We start from the raw sequence: 15912 nt of genomic DNA on the forward strand, positions 1-15912 counted from the left end.
ACACCCCTGCACCTAAAGCTCAGAAAACATGGAAGAGTCAGTGGGAAAATTGTCAGAGCCAGAGGATCAGGGAGTTTGCTGTGAGACTGTATCTCTTAGTAGTATCAGAAACTACACTTATAAAGTCTCACCCCCAAGTGTGACCTGAGTGAGGATGACCCCAGTGGACACACCAAACTGAATGAAGAAAAACCCATGAGGTCTCAATACTACACAGAAGTACAGGCAACTGAGGAAAGCTGGGGACACGAGAGGTGATTTGCCTTCCCCAGGGAGGAGCGTGCCAGCTGCAGGTCCAGTGCCAAATGGTCAGCCCTAAGAACATACATATGGGTAGCTTTATATGGACTTAAAAGGTTATGTCTAGGTACGTTTTACATATATACATACATACATATGTATGTATGTATACACATATATGTGTGTGTGTATATATATATGCATAAACAATTAGTAAAAAGAGAGAGATCATGAATTTGAAGGAGAGTAGGGAGAGCTAAATAGGAGGGTTTGGAGGGAGGTAAGGGAATGAAGAATGTAACTGAGTTGCATAGAAGGGGGGTTTATTAGTGAGTGAATCCTTAGAAATGGCTGAGGAGTACGAGAACTCAGCTTGGGCAAGCAATTACATCATTGTGTCTCTGGCAAAGACAGAAAGAATTTATCCCATTATTCCATCTCCTCAGATCCAAACCAACCCCTTAGATGCAACCCAGAAACCCTTTCTTGGTCAGTCTTTGTAGTCTCCTCTCTTTAGAGAGCATCCCCCTTTGTAAAATAGTCATCGATTCATTCATCAGGGGACACTTTACTCCCCAAGCACGAGGTTAGCCTTCCACATGGGTCAGGTCTGTTTTCTATGCAGGCCTGTAGGGCTTCACGGGACTCACATCTCTGATATTCATCTCACTCACTGTCTCAGAGATGAGAATTTGCTGAGTCCGCAAGTCTGTAGGGTCTGGTGCAGTAGTTGCAAAGGAAGACTTTTATTTACTTATGTTTGTTTTGTCTGCACATATATCTGTGTGGTACATGTGTCTGTGGAGCCCCCCCCCACCCCCCAAAAAAAGAGTAGCAGAAGCCCTGGAAGAGGAGTTATAAATACAGATGGTTGTCAGTCACTGTATGGGTGCTGGGAAGCAAACTCAGGTTCTCCGGAAGAGTTTTTACTACTCAGTCAGTCACTTGGCTTCTGGACCCTCTGATTCTTTCTAGTCTAAGAAGAAATCCCAAGAAACTGCTTGGTATCCTGAGCCTCATAAGACACTGTTTGTAAAACTGGGGGCCAGACATGGTGTTAGAGTTCCATGGACATGTATTTGAACTTCCTCACTAGGTTATAGCTGTTTTTGGTAATGATAACAAGGTAATTGCTAATTGATCAAGTGTTATGGGGTTGGCACTTTATCATGGTAATCAATGTATTCTCCCCCAGAGTAAGAAACACCAGAGTTTGGGTAAAGTTAGGGGTACGCTTGAGACCAGGAAGAGGACTCATCTTGCTGTTCCATCTACTCTGCGTAGGCGCGATCACCTGCCTTTTCAGGAGGTCTATCAATATTTAATGTGTGGGTGTCAGTTGCTGTAATTGAGCGTTCTTCAGAACCAACTTGAATTAATCATATGCAGAAGGAGAGAAAATAAGATGCCCTTTTCTCAGAGCCTGGTTCCACTGGCTGCTTGGAAGCCTAGAAACCGCAGTGAGACCTTCCTGCTGATGGAGGACCCGGAAAAGAAACTGAACCAGAAGAGCGACGACAAACCCAGAAAAGTACGATTTAAGATCTCCTCTTCCTACAGCGGCCGAGTGTTGAAGCAGGTTTTTGAGGACGGGCAGGAATTAGAGTCACCCAAAGAGGAATACCCTCACAGTTTTCTCCAGGAGGCTCTTGAACCAATGGATGGCGTCTACGGGTCAGGGGAAGCCCCCAAGCCTCAGCTGTATTCCCCTAAGCTGACTGCTCAAAGGATCAGCGTGTTTAGAGACAGCAGTGCCTACTCTCTGGCGGGCAGCCAGCCTCTGTTCAATGACTACAAGGCGAATGACCATAAGGTTGGTATTATGTGAGGTTATGGACTTTTAGGGTAGGCTCCTTGCAATATGTCTAGCAAAATGCCCAGGTGCTTCAAGATAACCATCTCTCTCAAGTTCAGCTACCGGTCAGAGCTGTAGGTGCATCAAATGGGGAGCCGTTATTAGAATAATATTTCTTGGACAAAAATAACACGCGGGTTGACTACTCATTGGAAAGTGTGACGAGCATAGGCAGCGTTCAAATTCCACCCAGGGTAATACACTGTAATTGGGTCTTTGGCTGAGTTTCCTTCGTGTGTAAATTAGATAGAGGTGCAGTGGTTTTCGGGTTGCCAGCCTGCCGTTTCGGAGAATTATGCAGCAGTAGGTCATTCCGTTTCCTGAAAGAATTGAATATTTGAAGGTACCCATTTTGCTCCAGCCAATTACTCTGCTGTATTTTATCCATGTCTTGTTTTTTTTTTTTTCTCCTTATCACCTTCCTACTGCCTGCTTTTTAAAATTGTCGGTATATTTATTTAGTTTTGCCATCCCAGTGCTCATTAATACGAACACTAGGTAGCTGGAATCCTGGGAAGAAATGGTGAAAAGGAAATCAAACAGAGGAAATGTTTCTCGAGGAAGAAGTTTGAACTAATAGTTCAATGACGCACGCTCTTCCTGCAGGTTTTCTAAGCTTCTCTGGAATGAGGGATAATCAGAAGCCCCTGAGGGACTCTATTTTAAGCTAAGACAACATGGAAAATACTCAGTAATTTCCAGTCTCTTAGGAGATGGGTTTGTGCTCACGGTAGTGGAAGTATGAATGCTGTTTCTCTTAAAGAGCACCTCTGTGTAATGTATGTAAGTTCCTAATGATAACTATATCATGATTTGTTCTCATCTTGGGAGTTTTTTTTCAGATAATTATTTTTAATCATTTTTATTGTTCATTTCCTAAGGAAATAGGTATTGCAGGCAAATGTTTTGGACTTGTTGATATTGGCAAAAAGATAATTGTGATATCTACAGATACCAAAACCAATAGCAGGTTTCATTTTAGTATGAAGGGGTTGAGAATGAAAATCCCTCATGTTAGTAGAATGTTTTATGCGTTATAAAGTGCTGCCATGAATTGTCTTCTATGTCCATCATAGTCTTATCTTTAGCTCATTCTCAAGGAAAAAGGCAAGGTATGGTCATTTCTATTTCGTGAAGGAAGAAAGTTATGTACCAAGTTGATTAAAGGCCACACATCACTGTAGGAACCTAAGCTGTTGAGTCAGAATAGGGATATTGATTCCCTGATTTTCCATACTTTAATCTCTATATCGTGTTCCTTTTTAACAAACAAGATCATTACGTAGTAATGATGGCGGTGATGGTGCTCCTGATAGTGCTATTTATTTGTGTCCTAGGCACTTAGCTATGTTTTCTGCTTATAATAGTCCTTTGTAACTGTTTCTTATTTGGAAGCTGAGATTTAAAAAAGGCCTAGGTCATCAAAGCCATGATAGATAATTTAAACTACTTTATAACTCATATGCCAACTTCGGCACATGTAAGAATGGTTTGACATAGATTTGTAAAACTGGATTAAAACACAGATATTCCAGAGGTCATGTTGAAAGTTCAGTTCCTGTTGGGGCTCATTATTTCTTGCTTTCTCTGTGTTTCCACCAATGACCCCATCCCGTTGTCATCAAGTTCTAAGTGTGGCAGGGACTGTGACGGATCTGTGCAGTCCACCACCTACTGAAACAGTTCACGATTGTGTTCATGAAAAGCAAGGAGACAATATCTGGAGCTTCATGACTTCCCAACAGTGGATGGAGCTGAACATTGACTCCTCATAAATGCTGCCTATGACAGCATGATGGGTTGCAGTTAAGTGCAGTGATTCACTTAAGCATGTGGAACTCAAACAGGTATTGGTGCACCACTATTCACAGAAATTCACCATTAATTAAAGGCGGAAACAACTTAAATGTTCATCAGTTGATGAATGGCTACACAAGAAGTGGTATGTACACATAATGGAATATTTCAACACCTTAGGAAATTTTGATATGCTTCAACATGGATGAAGCTTGAACACATTAGGCTAAATGAAATAAGCCATGCACAACAGGGAGACCTGTACCATTGCAGCGGCATGATGTACTGATGGTACAAATCAATGGAGACAGAAAGTGGATGGTTGTTGTCAGGCTAGGGGTAGAAAAGAAGATGTTACTGTTTATGGATTCAGCATTTCAGTTTGGGAAGATAAAGCTCTGAAGATAAATGTTGTACAACAATGGAAATTTTAGGGAACTCTGCACCAATAAATGGTTAGAATAGTAAGCTGTCCGGTATGTGTATTGTAATGATAAAAACAAAACATGGGCTCTGATGTCTGTGTGAGTTTGGATAAAGTCACTTTCTTGAGCCCCAACGTCATCATCTTGGCCTGAGAATAACAAAAGTGTCTTCCTCAGGAGGGCCATTAAGAGGATTAAAATAGATAATTCCTGCAAAGTGCCTGGCACCGATATATGTTTAGCAAACGGTACCTATTATTGTAGCGATGAACAAGTTCTTAAGGAAATGTTGAGTCTACCGTTTATTTTATGTGATGGGTAGAAAAGGTGGTGATAGGTAATAAAAACACGTTAAGGAATTAAAACTCACTGAAATGTGTAGGGTTTGTGAAATTATGGACAGGGAAAAGAAGGAGGCGACATTTACTGAACAAATACTTGTGTATTAAATGGTCTTATAATATTTCAATGAGAAAGAAAATTTCAAATTGGGCAAACAGACTGTTACAGGGTTTACAGATTAAAATAACCTGTCCATCTAACCTAGTTGTCAAATAACATTTGGATAAAATTTGAATTGGGTTTCCATGACCCCAAAGCCCATTAAATATCCAGTATCTAACAACGCTTCTCTGTATTCATTAGGGTCTGGATGACTGTTTATAGGCACGTGGCTACAGAAACCGAATGTGTTCAGATACTTTCCTACATACACTGCCATTCTAGACTGTGTGCAAAAAGCTAAAAGATTCTTGGCTCCAGCTGACCCTCTATCCTACAAGAGTGGATCTTCCTTACAGGCAACTAGATGTAACCAGACCTTGTAAACTACAGTTACACTCAGAGAGTTTTGCTCTGGCTAGCAAGAGGACTGAAATTAAACACACATTCAGAATGATTGGGGCTCTTCATCTTCGGAGTGAAAGTATTTGCTCTCTTAGATGTTGACTGGTTTGGGGGCAGGGGTTGAAGCAGACGGCCGTCCATCTCTTGAGCATAGTGAGAGTTTAGTCTTCAAGAGAAGAAACTGAAAGAAAAGAGTCCTGGGTCTGAGGAAACTTCCTGGTAACTGAACCTTTTCGCTATTACAGGAAGTAGAAACAGAACCTTCCAAAAGTACCACCACCCTTATCTCCCCATGTCAGGAACCGATAGTCTAGAGTGTGAAACGGGAATCCAGTGTGCATAAAACAAAAGGAAATGGAATCGGATCCTCTGAAGAGGGAGAAAAGAAGGCCAGACAGGAAGCCTGTGGCTTAAGTAATCATTGAAAAACTCCATGGCTGTTTACTGGAGTCTGAATGTTGACATCTTGTTCTTGTTAGATTCCAACTGAATACCTAAATATGAGAGCGTTTAACTCTGGCATCATCTAAGCAGGCTGGGTTTATACAATTCTAGAACCAGGAAAAATATTTCATGCTGCGGTGTTTGGCTGTACAGCGTGAGTGTGCATACACTATTGAAAAATAGTTTTTAATAACAGCAGCAATGACGCCCACACTTGCACAGTATCAACAGCTTTTGCCAACCCCACTTTTCTGTATCTTTCATATCAGCTTCCATCCTCAGAAGATGATATCATCCTTAGTTACTAGAGTGAAAATATGTAGCCAGTTGGGGAAGGGCCCTGGAGCTTGGTGTCTTAGGCATCAAACCCCTTTCTTGAGGAGGTGTTTGAGACAGAGTCTCTCTGTGCGGCCTTGGCTGTCCTAGAACTTGCTCCGTAGACCAGGCTATCACGAACTCACAGAGATCAGCCTGCCTCTGCCTCCAGAGTGCTGGGATTAGAGGCGTGCACCACCGTGCCCAGCTAGCATGAACCCTTATATTGCTGAACTTGACGATGTTGGAAATTCCTAGCAGGGAGACTTTATAAGAGGTGACAGAACCCAAGAGTTTCGGCACATCTGTGGAAGTACTCTAGCATTTAAGCAACTAGCTACCAGCTGGATGTCAAGGCACATGCAGATGACCAAAATGGAGTGTATCAGAGTTCACTGCTGCACTGTGTCTTGTAACTAATGGACATCAGAACTGGAATCCAAGGCTGTTTCCCTCCCAGCTGTGCAACTGAGCAAAGCTTGTGTGTTCCTGGTCAAGTGGCCCCTGAGCAGCTACTCTTCCTTTGTCTTTCCCTCTCTTGTTCCTTCTCCTCCTCCTCTTCTTTCTCCTCTTATTCCTCTCCCCTTTCTTCTCCTTCTCCTTCCTCCTCTGAGTCTTGAACATTCTGAGCCCTAGGCCTCACATGCTAGGCAAGCTCTCTGCCATCGAGCTACAGTCTTACAAGCCTGTCCTCCATCCAGCTTCTTCAGTGCACTATAGTATTGTCTTTTTTATGAGCAAAACATTAGGTAACACATGGTAAACCCATAGAAAGAGATATTAACTATTAACAATGATTGTTTAGAAGTATATTGATACAAGTATTCCATGTTAGTTGAATAACAAAAATGGATTATGACAGGGTATATTCACTGATATATCTTTTGTAATTATATATATATATATTTGATATATGATATATAGAGATATATTTGGGGAGAAAGGAATGCTTGTGAATTGTGCATATAGGTGTTAAGAGTATGTAAGAATATGGGAGTTTGGAAAACTCTGTTAAATTTCAGCACTTGTGAGCCGATGCACATGGATCTCGACGAGTTTGAGGCCAACCTGGTTTATATAGTGAGTTTCCAGCACCAAGGCTACACAGTGAGACCCTGTCTAAAGAAAGAAGGAAGGGAAGAGAGAAAGGAAGAAAGGAAACAGAGAATGTAGGCTTTAGTGTAGCAAATGGAGTGGCAGGCTCTGTTCCCGCCCAGATCCCAGCTAGCTTACACCCAAAATAATTGCACGGAAACTGTATTCATTTAAACACTGCCTGGCCCATTATCTGTAGCCTCTTATTGGCTAATTCTCACATCTTGATTAACCCAAATCTAATAATCTGTAAACCACCACGAGGTCGTGGCTTACCGGAATGAGTCTAGCCAGCGTCCGTCTCGGGAAGGGGAATCATGGCATCTGCCTCATTGCCTTCTTCCCAGCATTCTATTCTGTCTACTCCACCCACCTATGTTCTGACCTATCAGGCCAAGCAGTTTCTTTATTAACCAATGAGAGTAACACATAGATAGAAGACTCTCCTATATCACTTTAGGGACTGGAGAGTTGTCTCACTGTTTCAGAGCACTTGCTGCTCCTGCAGAGGCACCACGTTCAGTTCCCAGCACCCACATGGTGCACACAAGCATCTCTAACTCCAGTTCTAAGATATCCAGCATCCTCATCTGACCTCTGCAGACACCAAACATCTATGAGGTGCACATATATATGTAAGCAAAACACTCATACACAGAAAGTAAAAAGAATGAATCTAAAACTTCAAGAAAGGTATTAGGTTTGAATTCCAGTCACAGTTTCCAAATCACACCATCACCTTAGTGAGGTACTTGACCCCACTGAGACTTAGTCCTCACCTGCAGAGAGTGGAAATCATACCATATCCTTCACAGGGATGTTTAGTAGGGAAGTGCTGTCAGTAAAATGCTTAGCATGATTCCCGACACACAGTGCTCAGCAAGTGCTATGAGATAATATTATTTATGCATAGACAAATATTTAAATAAGTTGAAAGAGTCCCTTTGCATGTGCCCAGCTCTGACTGGTTGCTCTGAGGAACAGTGGGAACAAATGCTCTGGACCCTGATCTGTACAGTCCTGCCCTCTGTGTGGTCCAGCCTTCCTCGGTTCCCATCCTCAGCTAGAAGGAAAGGGACTCTTCTTACTTTTAGAAAGAATAAACAAACCTTGGAAAGAAGCCTTGGGGTGGGATGAGTCACAGTTTGGGTGGGTGCAAAACCACTTTTTCCGGCTTTTTGGGAAGGGCACTGGGCAGCTTCTGCCACCCTGAGTTTGGTGACTGCTGACACCCACTCTCTGTTTCTCTAGCCTCCACCGATTATAGATTTTGGGAAGATAATCATCTACACGAACAACCTGAAAATCATCCGGACCCCGATGGACAAAAGGGACTTCATGAGGAGAATCCTCCAGAAGGAAGCAGTTGCTGAGGAGGAGGCTCTGATGGGCACAGGGGAAAACGATGGTGACGGGGAGCAAAATGACAGTCCCCTGCCGGAGACGGAAGGCACATTTCTCCATAATCAGCACACACAGGTGTGTCAGCGCCACTGTTTCCCCCAGGCTGGCCCTGCGGCACTGGCCTGCACCTTGTTCTGCTCCTGCAATACCTCCCGAGACATTTGTGAATAACAACACTTACAATATTTGCTAAAGTGTGAAAGAATTTTAACACCTATTGGCTTATAATGGCAGGGCATATTATTACTATAGATCCACGCTTATTTTATTATATATAATCTATTATTATGTTCATGACTAGACATTCACATTTTAAATATTTATAATCTTTAATTTTTTGGATGACTCCTTTTGGCATCTGATTAGGGAATCCATTGCTTTTCCTGTGAGTTGTGTCTTATGAACCATGGGTTTTAGAGATGGGGACAAATCAGCTCTGTTCTATTTTATTTATTGATTTTTCTGAGACAGAGTCTACAGCTCAAGCTGTTCTCAAACTCTCAACATAGCTGAGGATGATTTTGAACTTCTGATCCTTCTGCCTCTAATCCGGAGTGCTGACATCAATGGTGGATGTGCTGCTACGCGAGGCTCACATAGTGCTGGGCATTGAACCCAGTGCTTCCTGCAAGCTAGGCAAGCACTCTACCAATTGACCTACATCCCCAGCCCCAGTTCTGCCCTTTTCTTATGAGTTCACTTGTGCCTCTGCTATTGGTCCAAAACTCAGTCTGCAATCAGTGAAGATCTGGAAAGTCTCGAGTCAGTTTGAAGGTTGGATGTTGGAGAAGGGCCACGAGTTAGTTTCAGGCTGCTTAGCCCCAAAATAATCATACAAAAACTGTATTAATTAAATCACTGCTTGGCCAATTAGCTCTAGCTTCTTATTGGCCAATTCTTACATTAATTTAACCCATTTCTATTAATCTATGTATTGGCTGTGACTTACTGGGTAAAGTTCACAGTGTTTATTTCCAGTGGCTCCACGGCTTCTCTCTGACTCCACCCTTCTTTCTCCCAGCATTCAGCTTAGTTTTTCCCTGCCTAGCTAAATTCTGTCCTGTTATAGGTCCAAAACAGTTTCTTTATTCATTAATCAATAAAAGCAACACATAGACAGAAGGACCTCCCACACCAGTTGGGTGAGTTGAAACTGATACCATTTGTAAACCCACAAGCCCAGGCACCTGTGGACTACAATATACTGATTTTTTGTAGTCTACTGAGAGTGAACAATTGAACCATATGTTGCTGTCAGCACTGACCGCCACACTCCATGGTCCCTTGTACGCAAGTTAGTTTCTGTGGAACTCACTCTAATATCCCATGAGGTAGACTGGAAAATGGAAGAAAGGCTTCGTGGACCTGAATGATGTCCCTGCGTTGAGAGGACTGAGGTGAAGAGAATGAGGAAGTCATAGCCATCTCTGAGCCATGACTTTAGGCCAAGGTGCCAAGTATCTCCACTCTCATTTCTCTATCTTACATGACAATCTAGCTCTCCACCTTCTCTCTTAAAATCTATCTTCTCTCTTTCTCTCCTGGCCCACCCACTCCACCAGAACATAAGCCTCTTTCTTGGACTTCAAAAAAAGGCTCCTGAAGTTTGGCTCACATCCACCCTTTGAACTGATTTCACACCCAATGTGGCACTTTTGAAATGAGACTCTTTGTTTCTGCCAGTTCCTTCCTAGCCCTTCTACCCCTCAGAGCTTTCTATGATGCTTCATTGCTTGGGATAAGACCAAATCTCTTTATGTGTTTTAGAAAGCCCCGGGTTGCCTGGCTGGTGTTAGTGTCTCTGGTTTTATCTGGTACACATCTCTTGTGTCCTTGCTCCCTCTCCTCCCTCTACTGCCCGTCTGTCCATCTGTCCGTCTCTCATAGGTTCTTTCCACGCTCTTGTCAGAGGCAGATCCCCTGTCCTCATGCAGTGGCCCCCAGGTCTTCTGTTCTCTTCCTTTTAGCTCCTGATACCTCAGGGGAGGTTCCATCTCTCAGAGGGCTCTCGACAGCTCCCGTGAGGATGACACACTCAGAATCAACCCATCAGGACTTGGCACGCCTCCTCAACTTTACTTTCATGTTTGTGATTCTGTGGTTAAGGTTTGCTCATACCTACCAGGATTTGATCTCCACGAAGTCAGAAGCTGTGTTCATGGTAGATGCAATATTGCAGTTCCCAGGTTAAAAAAAATAACAACAACAAAAACCAAAACCTGGCACATAATTGATGTTCAGTCAGTGTTACCTGTGGTGGGAAACATAATGGAATTTGGAACCAAGCGTCAGCTGAAAAGAAACATGCCACTGTTGCTTCTCTTGTCTTCTAAGAAGTCTGTAGAACCCAGCATGGTGGCAGGTGACATTGTAAACATCACCTTTCTTCTGTATAAATCTTTAGTTCCATTATTTCTCTTATTGTGTTGTAAATTGGGGGGACACCCCTTCCCCCCACACAATAAGAAATAGGCAGGTGCAGGTCACTTCATAGTCCTGAAAGAAAAGGCAATGGCGGCAGGTTCCAGGTGACAATTACCTTTCAATTCAGTTTCAAGGAATCCAGATTTTTTTTTTCCTGTAGTGCTGTAAGCAGGGGCAGAGTTGTGTGGCAGAAGGTTTCCAGGAAAGGTTACACTTCCCTTGTCTGTTCTTTAAACTCTGGTTTAAATTACTATTTGTTTGTTCGATCCTTTGTGCAATGAATGCCCAGACAAGTTTTATTCTAAAAGAAAGGGTCAAAGAACATCAAGGAAACCCTTCTGGCTAAGGGGTACTTTGCTCTGCTGTTTGTAACTGGGAAGAGAGAGCCCGATGAAACAGTAGGGCAAGGCAGAAAGCCGGGCCACCTTGAACCTCTATCAACTCTAAAGCAAAGGAGAAGAATAATGGAATTGAGCCACAGAGACATTTGCAAGGAGAGGATTCAGGCTCTGTGCTTGATGAGACTGTCCCTGTAAACCTCTGGGCACTTTAATGCTTCATGAGGCACTCTCATCTTTGAGGTAGAAAGATAAGATAATACCAACAGTAATAGCTACTGATTTCTGAGGGCCCACAAGAGACAGCTACCTTTCTTGCGTTTGTCCATGCAATAGTTCATTTCCTTCTCGTGAAGACTCCTTGGAGAATGTCTTCTCTTCCACTAGGGAAGCTGAGACTCAGCGAGGTCAAGTAACTCACTAGAGGTCACCAGAGACAGCAGTCAAATCAGGTCCATACCAATGTTATGATCACAACCACTGCCGACTCTGGCTTTATGCTGATCACTGTCTGCAGAACTGTGCATGCCTGCATGGCTGAAGGAAGCAACAGAAGCACCCTTTTCTTGGTCCGAGAGTGACATAGAGTGACCAGAGAAGAAAGTAGACTGAGAGGATCTGTTTAGGTCTTGAGCCTAAACTATGCCATGCAGCTGTATTTTATCCCTGGTGCTAAATATTTTGAGAAGAGTTTTAAGGAGAGGGTTCCTCTGATTCTTGTGCTTGCCCTCAGGGCTCTTTCCTTTTTGTTCAGCCTTGTCCGGACTCCACGTGATAGTTTTTGCTTTATCTTGTATTTTTTTTTTTTGGTCACATTTGGTTGTTATGGCCTAGAAGCCTGTTCTTTTCTAATGAGAGACAGCAAGGGAGTGGATCCGGCAGGGAGGGGAGGAACTGGGAGTAGAGGGAGAGGAAACTGTATCAGTATATATTGTAAGAGAAAAGAATCTATTTCCAATGAAAGGGGGAAAAAAAGAAGAGGGTTTCTTACACATGATTATTTTTGTTTAGTGGGAGATCAGCATGTGAACAAATATTGTGCCAGGCACTACTTATGTAATAATAATAATAATAATAATAATAATAATAATAATAATATAATAATATCTAAATAATATTATCTAAATGTGACTCTGGATGTCTAGGAAGGGCTGATGAAGCAACTGGGAAGCTTTCTGTGATGTACTCAGGAAGAGTCAGTGGAGCAGGAGACTTCCCGGTTGGGGGTAGCCCTGAGTGGGGCTCCTGAGAAGGAAGAGTGGGTGGATAAGTCTGTCTGGAAGGAACTGAGCAGCTGACATCTGGAAACAGGTGGGAGTGGGCAGGGCTGTGTAGACATGTCTAGGGACAAGAACCTGAGGCTCCCAGAAAGGGGAGAGGTTTAGATTTAAAAAAATTAGATCATCTGAGGTCACTCTTCCTGAATCATCAGAAGGAGGGCAATTATCTGTTGAAAGGGTTTTCCAAGTTGTGTTCCCTGAGATGGTCGGCATGATAGGCATCTCAACCGGACTGGCTTGAGCGGAGAAAGCTTCTCACAAGAATGGGTGTTGTACCAGAGTCGGTGCACCTGGACTCGGAACCTGGGCGTGGGCGAACCTGAGATGGGCGTGAAAGGCCTTTCAGAAGCTGAACTGGATGGGGCTCCTTACTCAGTTCACCTGGCGGTGGTCTGGTTTGCAGCCCACTCCTGCGGAGATAGTGCTTATAAAGAGCGTGAAATTGCTCATTTCTGTGAGATGTCTCAGACGTCTTGGCTCAAGACATAGCCGAGGGGCGTTTTCTGGAGACAGGAGACTGTGGACTGAGAAGGGAACTGACTTTTACGGGGAGCTTGGGATATGGAAGAGGAGAGCAGCCTGTGATTGCACGTGCTGTCTCACTCGATATCCCAGGACTCGGCGTGGGGGGGGGCATTTCCTGCACGTCCTGCCTGTTTTCTCAGTAGTGAGACCAAGCAGGAGAGGCTGAGCGAAGGTCCCGCTGTGCTGCCCTCATCGGACATCAGCTTCCGCTCTGGTCCATTGGCTCCACAGCCCCGAGCTTGTGTTTTTATGGAGAATTTCATACACATATAATTTTTTTTCATTTGAGACCGGCTCTCACTATGTATCAATACATGGTTTTGATCTAATCCACTTCCCATTCCCTTCCCTTCAACACGCACCCCCCTTGCAACTTTCCCTCCCTACTTCATATCTTTTTCTCTTAAAGCAAAGACCCTGAGTCGATTTAGTGCTACAGGTAAGAGCACAGGTGTAGGACCGTCTTCCAGAACACAGGTTGCCTCTCCAGGGTCGAATCCCTGAAGAAAACTGAGTCTTCCTTGGCCAGCAGTCATCAGTTGCCAGTAACGTCTCCCGTGGGAGTGGAGCTTCGTGAGCCTTTGCCCTGTCCATCAAGACTAGGGCTTTAATCATTAGGCCTTACACAGTTCTCAAAGAGAATAAAATAGTAGACGAGCTCAGATCTAATCCATTCACTCACCCAGTCTCCCAGTGAGAAGGCATCCCTTTCTGAGCACCTGGTATTGGAGAGCCACAATGATTGGTTGTATGAACAGTCAGAGGGCATGGAGTCTGGTGCTCCGTCCCCAGGGATTAAAATCTGCCTCCTCTTCTTCCAGGCTCTGTGTCTGACATTACCAGGTCTGCTCAGTATGGCATTTCCCTACCGCCCTGGGTGAAGGTATGCCCTGGGCTGTTGTGGGGGTGCCATGCACGAGACACAGGAAACCCTTAGGGAAGGAAGCTCCTGGTTTCTTTGAGCACCCACTAAGGTTTGTCACATGGGCTTGTCCCTCTGTCTGGCAGAGGGAAAAGTCATGCCTGGCCTTTATTGAGCATCTATCAGATGGGAACAAGGGTGATCAAGAGCAGAAAGCTGAAGAATGTCGGACGCGGCCGCAGAAGGTATCACGAGCCTGAGAAATCCCCTCTGATCCAATTGCTGCTCTGTGTCCTGGCCGCTTCCCCGTGAGTGTTTATGAGAAACATTTTCTACAGTTCTGCTCCAGTCTTTGCCAAGTCCTAGCACGGTTTTGATTTCTGTGAAAAGGGTGGGCTTGAACCGCTGACCTAACGGAAGCCTGACTTCTCTCTTGCAGGACGGGTTGGTCCCTGAGGACAGCTGTCTCCACTGCCAGGGGTCCGGCATCGCCACCTGCTCTCTGTGCCACGGCAGCAAGTTCTCAATGCTGGCTAACAGATTCAAGGAGTCCTATCGAGCCCTCAGGTGCCCTGCCTGCAACGAGAATGGCCTGCAACCTTGCCGAATTTGCAGCCCGTAGCCGGTGGCCCCGGGTTCTCACATCTCCTTTTATTACACTCCCACGTGTGCTCCCCTAATAAACCATCTCCCTTTCTCCTGCTTCTCCCGGAAAAGGCGCTACAGCAGCTGCGCCCACTCCTAACACTAGCAAATCTCAAATTATTTGATGACATTTTGTAAAGCGGGTAACATCTCTACATGGGTCTAAGTAATGGGGGCATTTTTGAATCAGAATCGGCTTTGAAACTGGTCCTAAAATTATCCTTTCAGGAACACGTGCACGCATCTCACTTGATTTAGCTCAGTCTTCCCCCCCTCCCCCCCGCATCAGTGAACAAATAAATAAATATACACTTCAGGCAGTAGGTTGAAGTCATTTTCCGGGCTGCGGGTTATTTTGCAAAATTATGTGGTGAGAAAGGAAGAAAGAAGCGGATTTCCAACGAACCAAATTCCTGTTGCTTGTCATGCATCTGAAATTGTCATTGGGCAAATTGAATTCTAATGAAGCAGAAGGGAGAAGATACAGCGAACACCAGTGGTCCTGGCAGGCCTCTGCAAGCAAACAGTATGCTCATTCCAGAGACAGGTGAGAGGAGGAGGCCCTCCTGTAGCTGCTCCGATGTGGCGGAGTGCTCCCACACCAGCTAGACAGCCGGAGAGCACTTGCGCTCAGGTGAGGAGGGTCTACCATCTTTCTGTGTGCCTTTAACTGGTGAGGTTATAAAGCTATACCAAACCTATCTATGATCAATTTGGTGCTCAAGCACGTATTTGTGATAAGAATTCTGCCAGCTCCTCACTAAATTACCAAAAACACGGGTCTATTTTAGGACTCCGATCCAGCCAGCTTGTCTTTAGGAAGGACAGCAGGTGTTCCGTGCTGAACTAAGGAAACTCTAAGAGAAAAACCGAGAGGGCTGATAGACATTGTGTTTTACCGCCCACTAATGTGCATGCGAAGGGTGACTCTTCCCTCTTAAAGACAGTTATTAAGTTTTAAAACCACGTTTGTTGATGAACTTTTGTAGCTTGAACACCCACTCTCCACACTCGGCGAGGACGGCACCAGAATCCATTATCCAGTGCTGCTTGTCTCCCGTAATAGTTCTGGCTTTACAGCTTAGTAATTCTGCAAGGTTTGTTATTCTCTTAAACTCTGTTAAATCAACAGTGGGTTGTATGTGGGCAATATGAGTACTTCTAATAAAAAGATGCAAACACACTCTTTGAAGCCACGATGCTCTTGTCTGCTTTCTCGTTGCTAACTTGACTCCTTTGGGACTCTGTATGATGGCTTCCTGCCTCCGTGTGTGCTTCCTACAGCTGTTCACCTTTCTCTGTCTTCTCAGCATACCAGAAGAAGGGGTGATGTCAAGAGACCTGAAGTACTTAACTTGTTGATGGGAGTGTTCTGCCACAGGCATGGTTTGAGTACTCTTCACACACACACACACAC

General features: G+C 44.2%; 1 protein-coding gene across 1 annotated transcript; it reads left to right on the forward strand.

The window, feature by feature from the left end:
* The first annotated feature begins 992 nt into the window (after positions 1–992).
* Positions 993–15636, forward strand: Grxcr2 (glutaredoxin and cysteine rich domain containing 2). Its single transcript, XM_048419657.3, has 3 exons — positions 993–2053; positions 8269–8496; positions 14290–15636. The coding sequence occupies exons 1-3, from the start codon at positions 1646–1648 to the stop codon at positions 14470–14472; spliced, it is 819 nt and encodes a 272-aa protein (XP_048275614.1). The 5' UTR covers positions 993–1645; the 3' UTR covers positions 14473–15636.
* Positions 15637–15912: the final 276 nt, after the last annotated feature.

The sequence above is a fragment of the Myodes glareolus genome, chromosome 13, assembly GCF_982192425.1.
Source record: "Myodes glareolus chromosome 13, mMyoGla1.1, whole genome shotgun sequence".
Taxonomy (NCBI): domain Eukaryota; kingdom Metazoa; phylum Chordata; class Mammalia; order Rodentia; family Cricetidae; genus Myodes; species Myodes glareolus.